The sequence below is a fragment of the Apostichopus japonicus genome, chromosome 6, assembly GCF_037975245.1.
Source record: "Apostichopus japonicus isolate 1M-3 chromosome 6, ASM3797524v1, whole genome shotgun sequence".
NCBI lineage: Eukaryota > Metazoa > Echinodermata > Holothuroidea > Aspidochirotida > Stichopodidae > Apostichopus > Apostichopus japonicus.
The window spans coordinates 17,362,141-17,385,541 of NC_092566.1; the positions used below are offsets into that span (position 1 = coordinate 17,362,141).

General features: G+C 36.6%; 1 protein-coding gene across 3 annotated transcripts in view; it reads left to right on the plus strand.

The window, feature by feature from the left end:
• The first annotated feature begins 2,985 nt into the window (after positions 1 to 2,985).
• LOC139969173 (bifunctional 3'-5' exonuclease/ATP-dependent helicase WRN-like) overlaps positions 2,986 to 23,401 on the plus strand; it is a 33,436-nt gene continuing 13,020 nt past the window's right edge. Inside the window, exons 1-16 of one of the 3 annotated variants that reach the window (XM_071974019.1) lie at positions 2,986 to 3,104; positions 4,307 to 4,657; positions 5,617 to 5,751; positions 5,970 to 6,072; positions 6,779 to 6,854; positions 9,399 to 9,466; positions 10,670 to 10,778; positions 13,478 to 13,552; positions 14,813 to 14,895; positions 15,852 to 15,958; positions 16,834 to 16,940; positions 17,776 to 17,853; positions 18,713 to 18,795; positions 19,637 to 19,728; positions 20,527 to 20,599; positions 21,067 to 21,175. In XM_071974019.1, coding sequence (XP_071830120.1) covers positions 4,427 to 4,657; positions 5,617 to 5,751; positions 5,970 to 6,072; positions 6,779 to 6,854; positions 9,399 to 9,466; positions 10,670 to 10,778; positions 13,478 to 13,552; positions 14,813 to 14,895; positions 15,852 to 15,958; positions 16,834 to 16,940; positions 17,776 to 17,853; positions 18,713 to 18,795; positions 19,637 to 19,728; positions 20,527 to 20,599; positions 21,067 to 21,175 — 1,529 coding nt within the window. In that variant the 5' untranslated portion in view covers positions 2,986 to 3,104; positions 4,307 to 4,426. The remainder of the gene's footprint in view (positions 3,105 to 4,306; positions 4,658 to 5,616; positions 5,752 to 5,969; positions 6,073 to 6,778; positions 6,855 to 9,398; positions 9,467 to 10,669; positions 10,779 to 13,477; positions 13,553 to 14,812; positions 14,896 to 15,851; positions 15,959 to 16,833; positions 16,941 to 17,775; positions 17,854 to 18,712; positions 18,796 to 19,636; positions 19,729 to 20,526; positions 20,600 to 21,066; positions 21,176 to 23,401) is intronic. The other 2 variants (XM_071974020.1, XM_071974021.1) reach the window with 2 other exon arrangements.

Genomic DNA, 23,401 nt, shown 5'->3' on the forward strand with positions numbered 1-23,401 from the left:
GTCAGGGCTGGTATGCAATGTAAGGCCCAAAGCAAAGTACAAGTTGAACCCTACCTATGCCTACCCTTCCTCAAACCAATTCTAGGTGTGACAAATGGTCTTAACAGCAAATACCAGAGATATGTTCCCTTGGCAATCTGTACAATTGGTGCCTCGCAAGGTTCTATCCCAGCCCCCGCCCACCCCCCCCCCCAACCCATCCCCAGCAATATAAGGCGGCTCTAAACTGAACAACTCCCTGGAAGTTAGAGCAGCGAGCTGCCTTCTTCTACACGTTGCAGCTCCATGGGTTCGAGGTGTTTCTATAAATTATTGAATTTCCCTTCTTTAGTTTTTGGGTAATATTAGACTCGGCATTTTCCAGACGACACCCTATCAACGCGGGAAACACTCATCGCACGAGCATGTACGTACAAGTATGTGGAGATTTTAAGCTTAGGTCATTTTTGTTACAAATGGAGGCCTTCTCTTCTTTCGTCTTCCAAAATTATGCGATAGGATGATAACTCACACGGATATTACCCTCGAATAATCGATAGATCGGCTTTGAATCAACCAGAACAATATAACCCGGTATATAATCTTGTAATCAGGGATAACTTACAAGTGTTGGAGACACCATTGTTGGCCTTGGTGTAGAGAAAATTGAATACACGGTAATAGGTTTATCTGCGATTTGTCTCCACGGAGATATATTAACCGTGATTTAAAGTGCGAGAAATTGAGGCAGACCCAACAGGTAGCTTAAAGACACTAATAGAGAGACCCTCAGCGATGATGAATAAGAAGATACTAGTAAAGGATGAGTCATTGCAAGGGTATTTTAAACCGTATATCTAGAGTCTAGACTCATCTAGCTAGACTTACCACACTCAGGGTTACTCGAGCAATGAATATACTTCTAGGCCTTCATATATGCGAAGTTATGTGTACAGCAAGCTGCTCAGTCAGTTCTGCGAGAACTTTTAACCCCCCCCCCCCCAAAAAAAAAAAAATGAAAGACTGTAGACACAATTTAGTAGCCCTGTGATATATGTTATATTTCAAGAAAATGTCAACACTGTTAAGTTAAAAAAAATTCTTGCTAACATGAAAAGAAACTTGACGAAGAGATAGTAAAACGTTAGAGCCTAGTGGCACCATGACGTCACAGATTTACAAAATGACAGCCTGTAGACGTTATTTTTAAAATATAATATATATCCGAAACGTAGCAACATTTTTCTTCGCTAATTGGGGAAGGTTGTTCATCATAACGATCTCAGGCTGTCATATAAGATAAAGATGACCGTTGGTTTTGTGTCTCCTTAAAACTTTGGAATATATCAGAGTGCCCCAAATTTTTATTTGTTATTATGTGTCAAGAAAAGTAAACCACATTTGTTGTTGTTATAACATGATTTATCGTTCTTTCTTCACCCTTTTTAAAAATGAAGTCAGTGAATTTTTTGGCAATTCCTAAAAATGACCCAAAATGCGTCATAAATTACGTATATATTACGGCGGGTCATATATAATCTCTGGCAATATAATATCGTGGTTTGAATTCGGAGAGCACTAAGAACACAACACCTTATTGACATTACATTTATTGACTATATAGTTATGAAAAAGTCGAGATTAAAATAAATATTAAACCACGATAAGTAGGTCATGGCGCCTAAAGTATAATTTCTTTAAATGTCTGACGTTCAATTCTCATGGACGAACTAAATCGTGACTTTTAACCAATCTCGTCCGATTGTTTGTCTGTGGCTTCGTCAAAGTGACTGTTCTGGATAAACGGTCAATAAGAATACTTGTCCAGACGAAAATTTATCGTGGTGATGTCCCATAGGCATGGAGCTTCTAATAAATCATCATTGTTATCAATTCTGCGTTTTAAAGATGTAAAAAATTATTTTAAAATAACATGATACTTCCTGGTGACACGTTTTCTTTTTTTTCTCTACTTTTTTCTTCTTCAGGAACTATTTATTTTGATTTGCATGTACTATTATGGCAGATGTCACAGGTCAACATGAACGAACTGATTGTGAATCTATAGCCCTCCTCCCATCAGCCTTCCGCAAATGAATATGATTGCATGCCCTCGGGTCACCGACAATATGAGAGGGAGGGATCATCCACTCCAATCCTGTAAAGGAGAGAGTCGAAGTTCAGCCCGTTTCTGTGAATTGACTCCGAAATTTTGAACCCAAAATGAATTAATGATTATTGATGACTCGAGTTGGCAACCCCCAAATCAATTAAGGTGACTCTTGTCATGCACCTGAGAGTGACCTGAGAGTGACTCAAGTCAAGGCAACGACTCGAGTCAAAGAAAGGACTCGTATATCTTCTTCTTGTTTTTGCAACTGAGGGGAAGTAATTGAAAGCCGCCAACAATGGTACTCAAACCGGAAACATATTCCAATCGAAAAGCTCAATTAGTTGTTGGAAGAATATAAATGTTAGTCTGTGGCGCACAAGAAATTATATTAACGTGATGGAACGAATTGAACGATAGTTTAACACTTCTGACACTCAACTATGATAAAGGGCCGGTCTTGGTAAAGCATGCATAGTTCAGTACTTATGTAATGTTTCTTCTCTGTTATCAATTTATCACTATAAAGTGACTCATGGTGACTTGTTAGTCAATAACTGACTCCAGTGTGACTCGGACTGGTTATTTGTATTTACTTGACTTGACTCGATTATTACGTTGATTAAATTTGACATTACTTTACAACTAGTAGTCTGGGATTTGATTTTTTACTCGCTTACTGTAGGATTGACCAACGTGAAGACTCGACTCTAGCTGACTCATTACACAACAGGTTAAATTCGATATCAATTGATTTGATTCCGGGATAAAGAGAAAAAGGGAAAACAAAAAATATATTTATTAAGAAATGATTGCTCGATGACTCACTGGTTCAATGGAGCAAGGATTTGCTTCCACACTTAGCATTTCACGTTTGGCTGGTTTAAGTCCCATTTTCTGGTTACTCCCTGTCAACTTCAAAAGCACATTCTGGCGGCAAAATTACGACATTGGTATGACGAGGATGACTATGAGAATGAGGAAAACAGACACGCAACATTGTAATGTGTTATAAGTGAGCCAATTTCTCGGTCTTTCTAGCACATTTTTAGAAGGAAAATATTTATATAATGGCATTTACTCATTGCTTTTGACACGATTTCAAGCAAGGCAGTACAAGTTTGTTTTATGACTATCATTGTGTGCTGAGTACCAATTTCGCGATGTTGATTTGTCAACATGTATTTAGCAGTAGATACTGTATGTTTGTAGTTGTATGTTTAAGTTGTAAGCCTAGGCCTAAGGCGAAACTAAGGCTTGGCTAAGTTAGTCTAACTTATTCGTTACAGGAATGCTGCTAGACAGAATTGTAGGGAAGATCAGTGCTGAAGCAGAATAGCCCACAATTCCTGAATATCACAGATTATGACTGGAACTTTGAAGTACAGTAGGTCTAGGCTAAGTATAGCCTAGGTTGTAAATGTTCTCAAGAAGCCCTATGTGTGTGAGTAGTACTTGTGGGGTATTCTGCAATTGCTCCAAGATAAGCTGAGAAGACAATGTTGGCCTAGATGTGTGACATTACAATGTGACATTGACAGACATTTAAAAAATGTCATAGGCCTAAGTTAGGCTTAGCCTATCTTAGTTACAGCGAATCAAGTCTCTTATCGCTACCAAAGCATTGTTCCATTATTAATTAGGGTATTTTAAAACAACAAAATTGTATGCCATTCTCAAATCATATTGAGTACGACACTTCACATCCCTCACTTATTGTTATTAATTTGAATTGATGTAAGTAACAGATTTTTACACAATTACAATAGTTAGCTGACTTTTCAAAGGACATTCAACTTTGTTGCTGTAAAATACCCCCTACAAATTAATGGAACAATTCAAGCAGGAAATCAAGAAACTTAATCCTCACTTGGCTATTCAAATGCACAAAGTGAAAGATACTCTTAATATTATCTTTATTTATCTTTCCTGTTAGGCCTACAATATGTATAAAATAAGAGATATGAATATACAGCCTAGTACTATCAGCCAAATATCCCTGTTATTTCACAATTGACCCATCATTCAAGTTAGACGATGTGTACATCCTAGCTTACAATAGGCCTAGGAAAGTTAAAATATTTAAAAAATTTCCAAGCAACTTTACCTCCATACCACACTTTTGATTGGTTTTAAACATTACCCTTTCTCCAACATTCACAATAATACCTGGAAATGACAATGACCTTATTTTTTTCATAACATTTTCAATTCCAGCAATTTGCTCTTCTAGACAGCCCAGTCCTACGTAGCTTGCAAAGGCCAATCCAGCTAGCTTGACAGCGTCTCACATCACTGACAGCAGATAATAGAAATTTACAAATTATTGATTGAAAGATGGATAAAGTACAAGCAAAACTCGTCCAAATCAACAAACTTTCATCAAATCTTTTGGACAGAATTGATGATAATGGTGTCTCAAAACCTGGAAAGTCGTCACCAGACTGGGTTTCGGGAGGGGTCGTAGTACTTCAGCAGACTTTTGATCTATTAAAGCAGTTTGGTACTCTCCTAGACAAAATGCCTTCTACTAAACCTTTGGACAGAACACCTCCTGCTCATAGCAAGGTATATTTTTCTTGTCTTCCATGTAAGAAAGGTTCACAATGCATTGTAAAATGTATGCTTGAATATATATTAAGTGATAATTGGAATTAATAAGCAAGTTTTAAGAAGCAGTTGAATTGTTTCCACATGTTTAATATATATGCAAAATTGATAGAGGATTCCAACTGTTTACTTCCCTGATGGTTTGTCCATTCGCATAGAAATTCGCTTGGAAATGGAAGTCTCAGATAAGGGCATAAAATATTTCTATGACAAAAAAGAGAAAGAAAAAGTCTTCTCTGTGTGTGGTGATAAAAGAGGTTTAAATGTTCAAGAGACCACACAAATTTATTTGGATGTAGACCTACGGAAGACCTACTGCTGTTATTTGTTTACCAAACTTGACCAAGTCAATGACAAGAATGTAGTTTCAGTCAGAGTCAAGTGGATTTCCAGATTTGCCATGAAAGAGAATATGAAGTAACTTCTCACTCAATAATTCTGGAATCAACAAGTATCTCGACTTCATGATGAAAAAATAATTGTCAGAACCTTACAGGCAAATTATGTACATGCCATAAGATTCACTTTCTACTACTGTGGCAAATGTTGAAATTGTAGGGTCAAGCTGTTGTGTAAATGAGGGATCTTTCAGTCTTAATCCAAATTAACTTCTCCAGATCTCCAAATTGTACAATGTACGTTACGACACTTGCGTAATGTTCACAAAGAACAGATATTGCGTTTGAGACGGAGAATGAAAGCACGATCTTGGATTCCTCTCAACTCTCTCAGGAAACTCTGAAATAACCTTGAAGTTAAAACAAAGTATTTGCCTCGCTTTACAACTCATCACCAAAGTCAGATCTACTCATATGCATCCTCTCTGGCCATTCTTAAATTGTTGATTTAATAATTATAAAACAGTGAATGATATTTTTTGTGTTTGAGTGTGTGTGTGTATTCTTTTCCGCCCATAGTCTTCTGTAATAATCACACCACCAAAGTCAGACCCATCACCGGAAAGCATTAGAGATGGAGAAAGCAGGTTGGAGGAGAGCACTGACCTCTTTGAAGATGAAGATGATGATTTTATGGACGAAAGCATCTTAGATGTAAGTGAAGTCATCTAGAGTCCTTAAAAGTAGAAACAAATTGTGCATTTAGTTTACAATCAAAGTTAGCTAATTTTTAAGCAAAATTAGAAGTATGTCTTACTTTTATGGCGATTAAATTTGTGTCATATTTTGTCAGATTTTCTTTCCTTTAATTGAAATGAGTTGTCAAACTCTTACAATTTCTATATTAAACTCTCTGAATTATATATCGCTAGGAGATAGATGCTCTGTGCGAGGAAGCCACAAGGTCGTCATCGCAAGAAGAAAGACCAGAAGATGGAGAAATATCTTCCAAAGGGTTAAAGAGAAGGGACGAAGGTAAAAAACTGTGGAAGTGAACTCTAATGTTGTAGTGGGACTCCCTCTCACATGCCTGTCATGATTTTTTTTGTAAACCAGTAGAAAATGGTTTGTCAGGGCAAATTGCTGTTCAAACAACCAAAACATTAGCTAAGAAAGTTTATCTGGCAACCAACTAGTTGGTTAAATCAAATTCATATAGCATCTGTAAGTGGATATGCCCCAAATTTAAGTAAAATGATCAATTGAAATCACTATCCATCACTTTAGAGATACTGGAAGTAAAGAAGCGGTAAGCCTATGATCCACACCAAGGGGTGTTTTACAGGGCCAAAGCTGGTGTTCTATCCACCAAACCCTACACATCTATCCTACATTGTGTACATTGCTGTTCTATCCACCAAACCCTTTAAATCTATCCTACAGTGTACACTTTGATCATTCTGTATTATTTTGGTACATTTTGTTCAGACAAGCAAAATACCAAATATACTGTTTGGACAACCAGAAAAGACCCTTTAAAACTTGCCCTGTTTGTTTCAAATATCAGTTTATTTGATATTTTTTATAGCAACAAAACATGCCTTATATCCTTAGTTTGTACTTACGTATTCCATACCTCAGGGAGATATCATAGAGAGCTAAAATATGTCAGCCGTTCACCATTTATTTTTCAAAAACTATTTTTATCATATTTTGGGCGTGTAATCTCCCCTCTTTGCAGATTCGTCAATCCCTCCTCCATCAGCTGTCTACATCAACACTCTGAAGACATACTTTGGCCATTCATCATTTCGAAAGTAAGTCATCCATCTTGCCTGTTGTCTGTGACTCAGTTTAACCGAATTGTCAAGTCTTGTTGCATAATTGTGTAATAAAGTTGGTTACAGGGACAGTAGCTCTACTGGGAAAACATTGGCAAGTTTCTGTGTGTCAATGTTTAACCTGGAGATTACAGTGAGACAGTTTCCTACATTGGATGAGAATAGCAACTGTCAAACAAACTTGAGTCATTTGGTGTTACTCTGAATTTGGAGGATGATCATGAGGGGGGTGGAGGGGGGATGTATGTATGCATGTACGTATGTATGATGAGGGGGGGGGTTGGGAAGGGTGGAATATTGTGGCATTATTCACCATGCAAAAAAATTCTCTAATTATATCTGTACTTTATCCGACCATGGTTCAAATCTATGATGTTGCAGATTATAGCTTTCACTGCTCTAGTGCCAACAGCTTTTATATCCAACAGACCTTAACGCTGGTAGAATAACGTAATGTACTTGCGTTTAATAATAATAATAATAATATAAACTTCTTATAAAGCGCTTTCCATGAAATCTCAAAGCGCTGTACAGCATAAAATGTTAAAGCTTAAAATTATAATAAAAATGCACAATAGCATGAAGAGAGGTACGATAATAAAAAAAATAAAAGAATAAATCACTCTAAGCATTTAAAAAAATAAGTCTTCAAATTCTTCTTAAAAATATTAAGCCTGAGTTCAGTCCAGTCCTTGCATCCAAATATCATTGACTTTGAACAAATAATTCATCTTTATTGCACTAAAATCCAATGCCTAAAAGAAAACAAAAACCCAGAAATTTCTAAACAAAATTACAAATTAGCCTATCCTCTGTTTTGTTGTGTGAAGACCTTTACTTACTTGCAAAATGTTATGTAAGTAAAAAATTTTGTGACCAATTTAAGGGTGTTAATGAAGTGTTATGTGCTAACTAAGAGGAAATCATTTGAGGGCATTAGCTGGTTAATGACCCAGTCAAAAAATTTTGTGACCAATTTAAGGGTGTTAATGAAGTGTTATGTGCTAACTAAGAGGAAATCATTTGAGGGCATTAGCTGGTTAATGACCCAGTCATTGTGGTGTAAGTTGAAGAACCCCATTTGTAGGTGTATAAAGGCGAACTACTACTCATGCAGCATCACTAATCGTAGAGATATTTATTATTGAAGCGACACTTAAAACTAACGTTGCATTGTCTCGGTGGTCTTGCAATGGGTTCATTTAGATGGGTTACGCAAGAGTGGAACATGGACTGAGTGAAAAGATGCAAAACCGAAACTTACTTGCATAACGAGCTAAAAACAGGCTGCGTATATATTTTAACTATGCGCAAGTGTGTGCTGTATTGTTTTAATATGCGATTATGTGTCTTGTCTTATGTTAAGTGTTGTAATGCATCAGTGAAGGTAAGAACCCTTCTCAGTGATAAAGAAATATGTCCTGGGGGGCCCCTCAAAATAATTTTGTTGGTCCTCCAAAAATTCTGACAGATAAAGAAATTGTGGCTCTTTTGCGGAAAATTCTTCAAGATAGATATAAAATTACTTCAAAAGTTTCAAACTGTAACACCATTTTGCAACGAAGCACCAAAGTTTCTCAAAGAGAAGGAGGGGGAGGGGGGAGCCTACTTCCTCCCCATAGAGACATTCCCAGGCCACCAAAATGATGCAATTGAAAATTGGGGTCACAGAGCTAGAAAATGTTTGAATGTCAGGGGTACAGCTGATTTTTAATGATCTTGATTGCCAGGGAATTAATTATTACTGTTCACATTTTGTTTTAGATTTGAAAGTGGTTTGTCGGTATCCTAAGAACATAGTAATGTCTTTGTTGACAAAACAGTGCATATCATTTTTTATTATTGGTTGCAATTTTTGTATCAAATTTGCCAATTTTGTGTTGCCTTATGAATATTTGATATCATCAAGTCCCCCCCCCCCCCCCGCCCTTCCTTCTTTTATATTGTATAATCTTCAATTTTAATGTAACTCTGTACATTTTTATGATTGGTAAAAAAAAATCTTGATCAGTTCCTATATACACATGTGCTTGTTCTCTAGAAAAATAACGATTGAATTCAGTAATTTTGTACCAATTTAAGTCATTGGTTCGACATTGATAACAAAATTGTTTGCTTGTGGGGTCATTTTTCACTCCATGGGTTTATTCAACCTTGAATTGGTAGAGACATTTAATGGCCTTACCATTCATATAGTGAAATTTTATATGGTAGAATTTATGGGTCCTATCTCCTCTGCCCTCTCCCCATTTACCTCCAACTTCTTACCTTCTTTTCACCCTCTCCTCCTGCTTCAATGGGTGTGGGAAACTATGATTTTTATCTCGACTAATTAAAAAATAACTGTGAAATGATTATAATGTGGTATGAATGACATATGATCCTACTGACACTGTTGAAATTAATGAGTAGCTCGTCTCTTCCTGTGAAACTATAAAATATTACGCTAATAATCAAGAGAAATCTCTCTAACGATCAATTGACCAAAGTTCATTCTTTAATGGTGCTTTCACTTCCCAGAATGCAGTGGAAGATTATTCACAACGTTCTCAATGAACGACGCGACCAGTGCGTTATTATGGCAACAGGTACGCCTCTTCCACGAATTACGGAGAGCAGTTTTTTTTTTTGTCGTATTTATCCAAGAATATGTAGCCGGTTATACTTTCAATATCCTGATGCACTTTCGCATTGAACCCGAGCTCACAAGTTTGGGAGAATCCCTTATAAAAGTGTGGGGGATTCCCGGGGATTTTTTTATTCTTCTTTTTACGACTAAGCCGAAACTGACCTTCCCTCTTTATAGAACTCTCCCCAGCTAATTTTACGTCTCTGATTACAGGGAAAAGGGCAATTTGCTTCCTGCAAAATAGTACTCAAAAGTTAACATGAAGTTTTCCAGGTATTGCTGACTGGCTAGTTAGTAAGTGTCACCTGGGAATAAGGTGAAAGTTCATTTTGTGTGTCAGTGTATTTGAGAGATGAAGCTATTAAAGATCTCTCCTTGTTGAATAACTTAAGGGGGAAAAGTTCTAATAAATAGAGAGAAAATATAAGTATCACATATAAACCTATTCCAGCTCATGGATGTTTTTACTTTGATTACAAAAATGGAAATATTATTTTCTATGGGAAATGAAGAATTACACAAGCATATTCATATCCATCTTCTATGTTTGAGTTTATTCTTTATGCCATCTCCCTAAAGGATGTGTTCCTCTCATTTTCATTTAGATTCATTGCTTTTTTATATTCATGGTAGATCACAGAATGTTGCTATTTGAGTTTGCAGATTGCATGGGAAGGACCTGAAAGACCTTTCATATATATGCCACTGAAAAAATTAGGTCTCAGGTCCCACTTTACGCCACCATTGTGATATAACCGGTTCTGAGAAAATAAATATGATGCTTTGAGTATGCTCCTTGAATATTGTTATGATATCTTGATACAATGGAATTAATGTGTTAACAATATTGGTACTAAATATTGTAAGAAAATGGTCTTATTTTTATAGTGAGATTGATAAGAAACTTCTTGCACCTTAAACAGTTTTTTTTTAGGTTTTGTTTGTAAATATTTTGTTAACATTTTAGCGGCCAGTTTAGTTGTTAATATGATTGACGAGAACACGTACTATCAGTTTTACATTACTGCAATTGTGACTAATTTTTCACTTTTATTGATATTCTTTCTTTTCTATTTTACTTTTCTCTCGACCTGACTTATGATGGAAAATAACAGTTTTACAATATTTATAACGATTATTGCATTTTTTTTCTTTTCCGTAGGATACGGCAAAAGTCTCTGCTACCAGTTTCCGCCAGTCCATGCGCAGGGCACGAGTGTCGTCATTTCTCCACTGATATCTCTAATGGAAGACCAAGTCCTAGCACTAGAGTAAGTCTGTCCTTTCCACGCTGGTTCTCTCTATCTCGTGAAAGAAACTTACTTCATTTATGTATGTACGTATTGTATGTATTTTAGATCCTCCTGCAAGCAGGAACTCACGAAGAAGCCATCATTGGCTTATCAAAGCTGCAAGCTGACCGAAGTCAGTCTCTTAGATTCATATTTAACGTCCATGATTATGAATTGTCAATTGTCAACAACTCTGTAACTGGACGACATACATTAATCTTGACTCGAACTCGGGACCTCATGATTTAAAGGCACTGGCATTAATCACTGAGGTAACACTCCTCTTTACCCCGATCTGGTTTGCTCGCAGTGTCCAGGATGTCTCATTTGTAAAGGTCTTTCAAAGGATCTCATGAAACAAACCTAAGTTATAGCTGTAATAACTCTATCATAAAATAATAATTTGTCTAGTATAGTATAAAAGGAAACTGCAAAGCATTGTGGGCAATCTTCTACCTTAATGCAAAGATATACAGCAGATTTTGCGTGGATCATAAACCTCTTCAGATTTACTGCGATAAAAAAAAAAAAAATTACAATCAGTGGCAAAATAATATTGCTCTTCAAATTATAACCTCTTATTATTCACTTTCACATTGATGTATAAGTTTGCTTTCTGGGTAGGATGAAAATAATTATGAAGTGCTACTACAAATTGGGAGGTAATGAAAAGTCAGGGTCTGATATAATTCCAAAAATAGTTTTCAAAAGAAATATGGTGTTGCAGTAGCATCGTTTAAATCTGCCTCCATATTTGGATAACTATTTCTCAACTTCAATTTCCAAAATTGTTTCAAATTTCATGTTATTGATTGAAAATCAATGAACCAGTCAGTTCAGTGTTAACAAAGGGGTGAAATTTAGTGAGAGGAGGAAACATATATGTCGAGATCCACTTTTCAATCAATCTAAGATGGAAGCGATGAACTGACATAAGAGTGAGAAAATTCCCCCCAAAAATATTATTATGTATTTGCAAAATTTGAATGGATCAAGAAGTAATTGATTAAGGAGACATTCGAAGGAGTTTAAAATGGAATGAAAATGAAAATAAACTAAACTTGTGGATTAGTGGAAGTTTAAATGGAGGAAGAAATATAGTAGCAAAATGATGAAATTTGGGAAAAAAAATTCCTAGCTTGTAAACACGATTTCCCCAGATAGGTAACCTCTGCAGTTCTCATATTTGGCATGTGGCTTCCCAATTATTAGTACAAGAACCGTATTGTTTGGATGGTGGTCAAAGGTCAGTTGGGGGTCAGCAGAGGGCAAACTGTGAAAATCCCCAGAAACTGAACATCAAAGGGTCTGATATATGCCTGGTAGGATAGCCTTACGTAGTGTAAAGTTTTACACAATTTGGTGTAGGTCGTAGTCCATTTAAGGGTCACCAGGGGTGGTCAAAAACTTGAAATCCTTGTAAAAATCTCTAGATAGGAAATGTCATTGGCTCTGGTATTTTGCATGTTGCTTCACTATAATGAGTACAAGAACCTTATTGTTTTGGTGGAGGTCACAGATCATTTGGGGTCATCTAAGGTCACACTCTGTAAATTCTCATGAACACCGAACTTGTAAACATGATATCCCAAGATTACATCACATAGCTCATATTTGGCATGTGACTTCTAGTGAGTACAAGAACCCTATTATTTTGGGTGGAGGTCAAAGGTCATTTGTTGTCAGAATGATCATGCAAAATGAATTACCAACAACAGGCAATGTCCCTCTGTCTTTCTTTCATCCTTGTGGCATTATGTCATGCCGGGATGTGCTCAGGAATATTTGAGTGCCGGGCAGATTGTGCAGTAGTGTGATCCACACCCTGGGAGAGGGATCTCATGGGTGGGGTACCCCCTCCCCACTGGACACATTTTGCACATAAAGTATTCTTAGGTGGCGCTATTTCCTATTCTGTGCCATGTACTCTCCCAGATTTTCGTTATGGTAAAATTTGTTAAATTATTATCAAAAAAGTGCCGGGCAGAAATGTTTAAAATATTGTTTGTGCTGGGCGGCATTCAGAACTGCTGGGCCCAGCCGCCCGGTGCCGCCCAGTGTGAGCACATCCCTGGTCATGTGATTCTCTGTCATCTTACCATGTAAGCACTGACTGATTAAAATTATTCTCCTGTCCATTTGCAGTATGAACTTCGGCCTTAGTTAGCTTGCAAACTTTTCTTGCGCTGTATATGTAATGTCTATTAAAGGCCAGTATAAATTTCTAGGAGGGTTTTCCCCTGGTTTTTACACTTGTCAGGCCATGCCTACGGAAGCTTAAAAGTGCCATCAAACATAAGAAAACTTTGCCCCAATAAGTCAACATTTTTCAGTAAAATGTCAATTTATGGGGCAAAGTTTCTCTTACGTTGATGGCACTTTTAAGCTTCCATACATTCCCCATATTCCTAATTTAGCTTTGTTTTCTTATTAATCTGACGCCCTATGTATCTTTTTCGGAAAGAAAGCATGGCTAATTATAGATTTTCTTTTAATCGAAGGTCAGTTGAAGGAAATGGACAATGGAAAGTAACAGAATAATAAAAGCCAACTTTCAATAGTTAGAAGTGGGTACTTCACTGAAAAAAAAAGGGGGGAAAAAGAAGGCATAAATCGAAAGGAGCGAATTATTAATGCAATTGAAATTGTCAAAACTATTCTGTTCTTCTATTCTTCAGAGTTGCTAATATCAATGCCTGTTTCCTTGGTTCAGCACAAAGGAACACAGCACATGTGAAACAAGGACTTTACAAGTAAGTTTTGCTTGGTTTTTTTAGCTAACACCCCTTCCCCTCATAACCATTTTCACTTCACCCCGAAGATTGAAACATTTGAAAGGAAATAGTGAACCAGAAGAGTGCATAGTTTTGTGGTACCAAGTCTTGTTCAGAACTAAAATGTGGTCAGTCTTTGTTGCTATGACAATATGTAATAAACATGTGGTATAGATACAATTAACAAAACTCAGTATTAAAAAAAAAAAACGTTATTAAAAAAAGAACATGGCAAAGGATACTTTTAAAGTGTGTTGCAAATTTTTGGGGAAATTTACATAATTTTTAACATGTTTAGCAATTTTGAGCTCATTATTAGATCTCTTAAAGGAGAATAATTCAAAGAATGGAAAACTTTGAATGCCAGTAAAAATAAAAACACATTGTTTGTTAGCTTGTTGCAAGTCAATTGTGGACATGATTGTGAACTGTTCAAAAAGCAGCTGTTAGTGCTAATACCACTTTATACTGTCCCCTGATATCATGCTTTAAAGCACTCGTACTGACAGTATGAACAGTTCCTAACCTTTATCTGATTCTCATGCTAATACCACTCTATACTGTCCCCTGATATCATGTTTAAAGCACTCGTACTGACAGTATGAACAGTTCCTTACCTTTATCTGATGCTAATACCATTCTATGCTGTCCTCTCGTAGCATGCTTTAAAGGTCGGACTCATACTGACAGTACAAACAGTTCCTAACATTTATCTGATTCTCATGCTAATACCACTCTATACTGTCCCCTAATGTCATGCTTCAAAGCACTGGTACTGACAGTATAAACAGTTCCTATCTTTTACCTTGATACTTATCAGTACAAGTGCTTCGAAGCTTGACATAAACTTGTAGTTATATCAGGGGACTATTTTTGCAAGTGACCTAAAATGATCACCAGGGGTTACCCCCAACCCCCACCCCCCCAAAAAACCCAGTCATTATGTGCGCTCATTAGTTATGGCTGTTATGCATGTGTACGACTATGAGACTCGAAACTTAGGTTTGCAGCAGTCAGGCTTCAAGTCGGCAGTTTGCGGATGGATTGATGTAGTTGGAGCTAAAGGTGTGAGGTTACCCCTTTAAGGATCCCATTCTACTTGTTGTATGCTTAATTGGCAATAGGCACATGTATATGTCCATGACCTGTTTATGTCATTGTAATGTCAACCTCTTTATGGTTGTGTTTGTAATTGTAACCTTTTTTGTTTGTTTTACACATCTATCCTTTTCTTAATAGTGGTGTTTACAAAGTGGTCTACATGACTCCAGAATTTGTTTCCGTTGCTCCTGAAATATTAGATGAATTACAGACGAGAGTGGGTGAGTTTCATATTTTTCCTTTGATTTCCATAAGTACTATCATCTTATTTTATATGAAATATGTTATGAATGGAATTGATGAGTTTGAAGTGTTATTCAAGTCGGTAAGGTCAAGCCGTATATTTTGATTGGGTCGTAACTCTGCCAACCTTACCACGATATGTATCGGCCACCCCTGAATCTTACTAAGCCATCTGCATGGTTAAACCAATTGATTTATACTGACAATAAATAAGATGCGAAACATGGAATGCAAAACAGAGATTGGTGTCCCACAAAAATTATGAAAATAACGCCCCCTCATCAATGGATATTGAAAAGTCTAATGTTTTATGGAAGGTCCTGCCATATGGCCAGGAATCACATAGTACTGCTGTGCAGCAAACTTACAGTGTGAGTTACAATACAATGACTTTGGATATGATACCCCAACTATGAGTACAAGGCCCTGATTATTAGTACAAAACCCTGATTTGAGTGTAAGGTCCTGATTATTAGTTACAAAACCCTGATTTGAGTGCAAGGCCCTGATTATTAGTACAAAACCTTGATTTGAGTACAAGGCCCTGATTATTAGTTACAAAACCCTGATTTAAGGACAAGGCCCTGATTATTAGTTACAAAACCCTGATTTGAGTAAAAGGCCCTGATCATTAGTTACAAAACCCTGATTTGAGTACAAGGCCCTAATTATTAATTTTAATTTTAATGCAAAAGTTGTTTGTACTTGCTCTGAAATGTTGTTTAATTAATTGTAAGAATGAAATGCAAGAAAAGTGCTTGATGTTATTACAAGTTACTACAAGAGTAATTGCACTCACACTTGGAGAATATGAATCAAAACACAGTTTAAACAAACAGTGAAAGTTGTAAACTTCCATCCACTTAGAGTTTACTTTGGTTCACTTTTTTTCTAAGTATCATGAACAGGACTTTTATTTTTCATCTCTTTCCAGGTATCACTGTGGTAGCCATAGATGAAGCCCATTGTGTGTCACAGTGGGGACACGATTTCAGGTCATCGTATCGGACGCTCGGCAACTTACGAAAACGATTATCCCAGGTGAGGGCAGTGGAGGAGAACAAAGGGGACATTCAGTTTCATTCATGCCAAGTCAACTGTTCCTTTGTTTCTTTCTACATCGGCATCATTAAGGCTATTGTTTAAGCAACAAAGCATTTTTGTTTTTTTGTTTAACGTAGATGGAAATACTAAAGAATTGTGTAGATGCATCACTAGGTCGGATTTAGGCTTTAGTTCTGTGTATCGAAGGGTAGAAAAGGACGTTGAACAGTTTTCGAGATTTGTGGCGATTTTCATGACTTAATCAGTTTTCCCGGTCTGTTTCCATAACCCTGGAGCTAAAAACCATTCCCCTAGATACACTTTCCCACCACTTACCTTTCTCTGGGTCCACGGAAATCATTGCAAGGAATTAAATCAGGAACAGAATGTACACAACTGGTAATATTTATGTATGTATGTATTTGTATGTATTGTAGATCCTCCTGCAAGCAGGAAGTTGCGAAGAAGCCTCATTGGCTTATCAAAGCCGCAAGCTGACTGAAGTCAGTCTCTTAGATTCATATTTAACGTCCATGATTATGAATTGTCAATTGTCAACAACTCTGTAACTGGATGACATACATTAATTTGGAGTGACTTGAACTTGGGACCTTATGATTGAAAGGCACCAGTATTAACCATTTGAGATAACACTCCACAATTGACACTCCACTATAACACTCCACTATGGAGCTAACACTCCACTAGTGAGATAACACTCCACTAGTGAGCTAACACTCCACAATTTATCAGATGCAGTCAGATATAAAGTTGTTTACTTTCAATATCTGGTTTGTTTGTCCCCAGTTAAACAGTCATTCTTGTACCATCTTGTACCATGATGTATTTTTTCTTCTCTGTTTTCTTGTCAGGTACCATTCATGGCGTTGACCGCAACTGCGACTCCATCCGTCCAGAGAGATATTTGTGAATCTCTGCAATTGAAGAATCCGTCATTATCATGCACCAGTTTTGATAGGTAAGAGAAATATGTCAAAGGTCATCTAAATTGAAAACCTAGGCATTTATTCCCATGACAGATTTTAACCTCTTTATCTTCAAATTAAAGGAAGGCTCGATGCATAAATTAGCATTGACTTTTCGTAGTCCACCAAAAAAAATTACAAAATTAAAATTAATTAATAAATAATTAAACGACTTGAATGCTGACGATGTTTTCACATCTACAGTGAATAGTTTAGTGCTTGAAGTTTTCATGGCAAGTTTGAAGGCTGTGAATATTCCTTTACAAAATACAATGGTTCCTTTGTAAAACAATATACTGTACATCTCTGCACTTGTATAGCAACTTATGCAGTCTCCATAGCATTTTGTTATGCGAGACGGATAAATTATTCCCTAATCTATTGTTGTTTTCAAAATATCTTATTGTTATAATTGATAAATGTGTGGAATGTTCCCTTAAGGGCAATTCTCAATCCTATTTATGATTATGGATTATTTGGATGTATTATTATGATGTATGGATTATTTATGGATTATTTTGTGTATGAATTATTTTGATAAATTCCAATAACTCCCTCAAGATATATATTCTCTTCTCTTGATGTATAAAAGCACAAACAACTCCTTTCTTCGTAAAAACTTGTATATCGTAAAGATTCTTACCAAGTCATATGGTTCTCTGTGTTCCTGTTGAGTTTTGTTTGCTTAACTACTCAACCTATGTAAAACTCTTAGACACAGTTCACAGCGGCCAGCAACAGTTATAATATTGTCCGAATAAACAACTAACGTGACATCAATATTTCTTGCAGAATACTTGAAAAAGTATAATTTGTAATATTCCACAGACACAATTTATTTCTGGAAGTTAGATGCAAGACAGATATTGTACAAGACTTTCAGTCAGTCATGACCAAAGGTGACAGGTAAGTTCATGGTTCCTATTGATAAATACATTTTACCCCCTCTCATCTACCCCTTCAGCATTTACCCCATCTTCCTCCCCTACCATCAGTTAAAACAGTGCAGGGATATTGATTTAGTTTGCTTTGGTACGTAACATTCGATAGTGTTTATTATATTCTCATGCAGGGATGTGCCCAGGATTTCCTGAGTGCCGGGTATACTGATCGCCGTCCTGGGGGAGGGGTCTAAGGAAATTTGAGAAATTTATCGATGTTTGAAGGTGCTCAGATGCCAAATGCTGGCACTTGTGTAGCTTTATAAGCACATACACAAGTACTAGTTTTGCTAACAATTTACATTTTTAAATTTTTTTTTAGTGAAATATATTACGTACCTGGTAAAAGTTATTAGTTTGTTTCAAAGAGATTTTACAAGGGACCAATTGAGAGTCGTAAGTAATGTTTCTTGCATGCATTACTGATGCATTATTAGTCTGTATGATTTTGGCATACGATAGGCCCAATTTATGTTGAATATATTGTTAGGAATGTCAGGATTTTAGATGAAAATAGTGCTGGGCGGGATTCATGATTTTTAAGACAGTGCTGGGCGGTAATTTTTGGTGCTGGGCGGGGCCGCCCAGTGCCGCCCAGCGTGGGCACATCCCTGCTCATGTATTTCGTAGATGAATTATATTAATTTGCTACATTGTTCCATGTGAAAATGCTATTTTCGCAATGCACACTTTTTGAGGGTTTTACACTGAATTTGCACTGTTTTTGCAGGCTCTTGTATCATTTCAATGATTTACTGTTGTAAACTGTTGTATACTGTCAAACTGTCAATAATATTACTGTAATGTTAAACCCTTTTCTGCAGGTTTTCTTATCTTTTTGATGGGCCTACTATTGTGTACTGTCCAACAAAGAAAGCAACTGAACAAGTCTGTGGACAACTTCAAAGTAAGAAATCATGTAGGAAAGGAGGAAGGAGGGGGAGAGGAGGGGGGGAGGTGGACTAGGATAATAGTGATTTTATCGTTGTCCATACTCCCTGCAAATATTTTACACATTTCAGTAGTATAAAAGTTAGAGCAATGGGTTTACAGTGGAATCTTCCTATGGGTATATCACATTATTTACTAACACACTTGTTAAAAAAATTTTGACAACTTACCATTTGAATTTCTCTTCAAAACATTAAAAAACTGAACAAAATGCTGTTGCACACCTAGTACCATCTTGACTAAAATGTCAAAAGTTTGGAAATTACCCTCTTCATTTTTCATTTTACCAAAGCAGTAAATATCTGAGCAAAAAACATAGGAACTTCTTGGCCAGATAAATGCTGGTATTTGCCATCCAGTGATATTTCGATAATCAGCAGCTTTTTTGTCGCAAAATTAGTTTTCACTTTTGATCATTTTTGGAAGGAAAAAAATTAAATCAGTTCGTCAGATCAGCTGAAAGAAATAACAGTATCCACCTTCGGCATGTAACATTAAATGGATGTATGCTTTTAATCCCCAAGCTCTATTTGCATATAGGGATGGGGACAGATTGTTCTTATTGTCACAAAGGTATTAGTTAATGATTGCACCTGTTATGAAGATGAGAGATGCTTAGCCAGTGATTTTAGTCAAAAAATAAAAAAATTTCCTTGTAGGGTGACCTTGGATTGAATAATTTTACCAAAGAAATCACAGCCAGCTCCACTTTAAGTTGTTATTTGATTTGTGAGATTCAAGAGGTTTGTTATTTTTCAATTTGTGACAAAATTTTGTGTCCCTTTTTTTTCCTTCAGGGATGCACGTTAGCGTGGATTATTATCACGCCGGGAGGGACAGTGCCAGCAGGAAGGAAGCTCACACCAAATTTGTTCGAGACGAAATTCAGGTAAGGTTTCCTTTTCTTTTGGTACACTGCCCCTTAAGTTTTTCAGCTTTTCATAAGTACTCTTCACAAAGCAAGGAAAACAAGACAGTAGGTATAAAATTTTGGTTTGTGGTGATTGGTTTCATAACCCCAGAATCTGACATACTGTATTCTATCGAAGTATTAAGGGCGTGATGGTGCGGTTAAGGTGTCCCCCCCCCCCGGTAAACGTCTGGTTCCCTGTTCAAAACTCACCAGGAAGCAGATTCTCTAGGCTTATCCAAAGTCGCTGCTTTGGGTCGTTTAGCAGTCTTCTATGGATTCAATACTTCCGCTCGGAGAATTGAGAATTCGGTCGTGAAATAATATTTGTTCACCATGACTGCATGGCATGGATGGCGAATGTGTCGCCGTAATAGTCTCCCTCCTCTGCATTTGAGAACACAGTCAGATGCTGGGGTTCACTCTCTTTGGATGGTGAAGTCAAGTAACTGTCTGGGGAGGGGGGAATGGGTGCGACAATTTCACCTTCCCCCGCCATATAACTTGCTGAACACTCATCTAAACAAAGAGGCTTGTTATAAAACTGGTGTTCATCCACGATTATCAGATGAATTGGGTTTCAGATGAGCTTCTGTTGGTTTCTTAACCTTTGGGAAATATTAAACTAAAGAAAACAACAAAAAAGGAGAGAGAAAGCAATCCAAAACAACCACTAACGTACAGAAGGACAGACCTAGCCTTGATTAGTAAGATAACTTCTTGAGGTTTCTTTGTGCAATACTTATGACTTTTTCATATGTGTTTTTTGGCCATCAGTGTATCGTAGCTACGGTCGCATTCGGTATGGGCATCGACAAACCGGACGTCAGAAATGTCATACATTATGGAGGTGAGCTGTTTTTGGTATTTGAATTTTCTCAGTTATGAGAGAAATATATAGCAAATTTTAAACCAGAAGAATAAGAGCTTCATCAAATAACTGACCGGCTAAAACAATAAAAACAAATCAAGAATGAATGAAACGAAACATCCAACGGTCAGTCAGTCAGTCGGTTCATGCTTTGAATCCCAAAGAAGTGACCCTAGTCGACCAAGTCCTCTGTTCTTAACGGTTGAGCTTTCTACACGGTTTGAACCAATGAAGACGTTTTTTTTTCAGGAGTCCAAACATGTTAGCTTTCTATAAATCTCAGTGACATGAATCATTGCTTGAAAAATATAAGATGTTAAAAACATGCATGTTAAAAACATATTGAACCAAACCTTGATGGAAAATGGTGCTTTATCATGATCAATAACGTGGGTATAGTCGTATGACGGTACGTTTTTCTTTCTTTCTCGAACGCTGAAAACCAGCCCCGAAGGATATCGAGTCATACTACCAGGAAATTGGCCGAGCTGGACGAGACGGCCTTCCAAGCTACTGTATCACGTTCTACAGTAACGGAGACTTTGCAACAAACAGGTAAGAGGTCGTTACCATGGCAACTGGAACCTCAAGGATCCCTTTTCCCTCACTTTCTGTGGATTTTTTTTTTTTTTTATGTAAACAGCTCAATGCTAGGCTTGAAGAAAGGCACAACAAATTTTTTAAGTGGCCCTAGTTATCTTGATTGGTTGTATTTTTGTGAAAGTCTGTCAAGGTTTTGTGATTGGGTCAAATTTGTTTCTTTTGGATGGGGGAGGGGGGGGATTGGTTTCCTTGGCAGAGAAGTTGATTTGGGGATGAGAGGGGGATATGGGTCATTCCGTGTCAAATCACGGATGGCTGTTGCTGCACCCTTTCCAAAAATTCCCAAATTTATTTTATGATTGGACCACCATAAAATAAGCATATTCTGAAAATTTCAGTTGCATTGCTTTACAATTGGCCGATTTATCACACTTTGAAATTCCGCAATTTGTCGCCACCATGGCATTTTGGCATTTTCTTGACTTTTGAGGTCTCATTTCTCAGCAATTGAACATTCTACTACCTTTCTATTACAGATGCCTAAAGAGTCTATCCCATAGAACAGGAAAATAAAAAATTAGGCTACAAAAATATTGCCTTGTGGAGTTACGTCAACTTAAAAGTGTCAAAATATTTGATTTTTGTACTTTTCACTAAAAAATGTGCTATTTTGAGTGATGAATTGCTCCTAAACCATTGCTTCAGGGTACTTGATTCTTTCAGAGGTTATTATGTCTACTACAAATATTACAAAATAATGATTACAATGCTTTCCTAAACTATGTTTGCAAGTTGTGCAACTCTAAAGTTGCTATTTCATGCTGCGATTCAGCATGAGGTAGGGGTTTTGATGCCAATTTTTTACCAAAGTAACCATGTTAGAGGTGTCAGGGTTTATACTTTATTAATAAGTATAAAGTTCTTACACATTAAGAAATTTCAGGGTTCTAGCTGTTCTCAATATTAATTTATGAAGTTGTTAAGTTGCTCCGATGTACAAAAGAGGTCGTTTTTGACGGCCATTAACTCAAAACGCGTCAAATTAAAAAAAATTGATAATTTTTTCTGGAAGAGAAATAGTACCACCCTGTTTGTACAAAAAATTTCAGGAGGGTGTTTTGCCTTATTTTGAAATGAAAAATCCTCAAAGTTTGGGATTTTTACAAAAAACGTTTTTGCCTGTTTTGATGTTCCATGAGTTTTGTCCCTGGGTATTGTACTGTACTTCAAGGTCATTCAGTTCAATACTGTGCAGTTTTTAATTTCATATAACAAAATACTATTTGCAATGTACTTGTCTGCTCCTGGTTGAATTCATTTAATTAGAAGACTTATAAAATGAATTTCAACCAGTACACACATATGTATGTACAGTGTGTACAGTACATACACTGTACTGAGTGTATATGTACGGAGTGCCATGAGTGCCAGAAGACTATGTTAAAACAACACTAACACACTGTACATGTACACCCAGTAAAGTTTTGTACTGTACATACATCTATGTACTGGTTGAAATTAATTCTATAGTAAAGTCTTCTAATTCAACCAATTGTATATGTTGAGTGTGTATATTAGTGTTAGTTTAAACATAGTCTTCTGGCACTCATGGCACTCCGTACATATACACTCAGTACAGTGTATGTACTGTACACACTGTACATACATATGTGTGTACTGGTTGAAATTCATTTTATAAGTCTTCTAATTAAATGAATTCAACCAGGAGCAGACAAGTACATTGCAAATAGTATTTTGTTATATGAAATTAAAAACTGCACAGTATTGAACTGAATGACCTTGAAGTACAGTACAATACCCAGGGTCAAAACTCATGGAACATCAAAACAGGCAAAAACGTTTTTTTGTAAAAATCCCAAACTTTGAGGATTTTTCATTTCAAAATAAGGCAAAACACCCTCCTGAAATTTTTTGTACAAACAGGGTGGTACTATATCTCTTCCAGAAAAAATTATCAATTTTTTTTAATTTGACGCGTTTTGAGTTATTGGCCGTCAAAAACGACCTCTTTTGTACATCGGAGCAACTTAACAACTTCATAAATTAATATTGAGAACAGCTAGAACCCTGAAATTTCTTAATGTGTAAGAACTTTATACTTATTAATAAAGTATAAACCCTGACACCTCTAACATGGTTACTTTGGTAAAAAATTGGCATCAAAACCCCTACCTCATGCTGAATCGCAGCATGAAATAGCAACTTTAGAGTTGCACA